This window comes from Lactuca saligna, chromosome 1 (assembly GCF_052625555.1).
Source record: "Lactuca saligna cultivar CGN05327 chromosome 1, ASM5262555v1, whole genome shotgun sequence".
In the NCBI taxonomy this organism is placed as follows: domain Eukaryota; kingdom Viridiplantae; phylum Streptophyta; class Magnoliopsida; order Asterales; family Asteraceae; genus Lactuca; species Lactuca saligna.
In genome coordinates, this window is record NC_136417.1 from 61973774 (window position 1) to 61975283 (window position 1510).

Consider the following 1510-nt stretch of genomic DNA (forward strand, 5'->3'; position numbering starts at 1 on the left):
TAATAATAATAATAATAATAATAAAAAAATACATAGAACCATTAATTTTTGCAATTATGTTTAACAGAAATTAGAATCAAGCCTTCGGCTCATCCATCATCTATGACTATGTCTCCATGATTGAACATGATATCATGCATGATTGGACATGGTATCATAACTTCGGGTATGTTTTCTCATAATAATATCAACATTCTATTTTTAGTTTTTTCCAGATAAATGTAGACCACAAAATAAAACGGACAATAACATTTCGTATATTATTATGACACGAGTTTTATTCATTAAATTTACAAGATATACTTATGTACGACACCAATCCACCCCTTAGACTTTTCTTTTTGTTCAGATAACAATTTACATGTAAACAAACTCATCAAAACTCCTTCTTCAGATCAGGCTTAATCATTTCGATAATTCATTCAGAATCATCGTCTCAAACCCTATTCCAAAATGTAAGTTGATATTTATCATTTTCTATGGCTTCATTTCAGCTGCATAATCTCACTGTACATGCAACTGCTTGTGCCCAAAATTTCAATCTTGCTTTAACATCCTCAGGATCATCACCTGCAGATACGTTTTAATTAGATTCCAGAATCAAACACAAATCGAATTACAAATTGTGAATAAAATCACTTGATTGAAGTAGACATCAATGCAAATTTCAATCAATTCTAATTTGGGTACCGTTTCAAAATACTCACCAGGACTAGAAATCTTCCAATTAGATTTGGCAACTGAAGGCGGCGACGATGAATAATTCACCGTCGACGTAGACTCCGGCGACTTCTGCTGGTCGTCGAGAAACTTCTGGCTCATTGAATAGCACAATTCCAGCGCCGGCAAGGTGTTGCAGAGCTCCGGAATTTCATCGTAACTAAAACCAAATCCTAAATCCAAACACCCTTTAAGTTCTTCAAGATCTTCATCTGTTAAACTCCTAGCCCTAACAAGCTCTTCTTCATCAGACGTTTCTACATACCCTTCAAGAAAAACTTGATTCTTCTTTCTTTTGATTTGGGTTTTCGGCCATACATCCTCGTTCTTGAAGAACCCAGATCTGGTTTCATGATGTAATGATTGGTTTGATGATTGAGATTGTGGATATGGTGTTTTAGAAAATGTTGAGTTTGATTCGTAAGAAGAGGTTTCCATTTTCTCAGAATCTTTTGTGTGGATCAGTGAGTTGTTTGGAAGGGGGCCGGGTTTAAATACGTGTGGCCTTACGAGAAGATGTGCATAAGTGTATGTGAAATTACTAAAATGCCCATATGGAGTTTGGATACTTCTAGAAAGACATTTTGTATTGTATATTAGGCTCTGTATAACCGTCTGTGTACAGTGTGCACCGCCCAAAAACAGAATAATATTTGTGACAATGGGATATACTCCTTCGGTCTTTCTCTCATGGAGACGAAAATTTAATGTTTTTAACATTTTTTAAGAAAGAAAAGGAAAAGAAATGTGTTTTTTTTTAATGTTTTTGTTTATTGTTTTTTTTAATGAT

At 34.3% G+C, this 1510-nt stretch overlaps 1 protein-coding gene across 1 annotated transcript; it reads right to left on the minus strand.

Annotated features, from left to right (window-relative positions):
- Positions 1-234: 234 nt before the first annotated feature.
- On the minus strand, positions 235-1208 carry LOC145037718 (uncharacterized). The gene is made up of 2 exons (XM_078986427.1): positions 708-1208; positions 235-570 (listed from the first exon to the last, which is right to left on the minus strand). The coding sequence occupies exons 1-2, from the start codon at positions 1156-1158 to the stop codon at positions 491-493; spliced, it is 531 nt and encodes a 176-aa protein (XP_078842553.1). The 5' UTR covers positions 1159-1208; the 3' UTR covers positions 235-490.
- Positions 1209-1510: the final 302 nt, after the last annotated feature.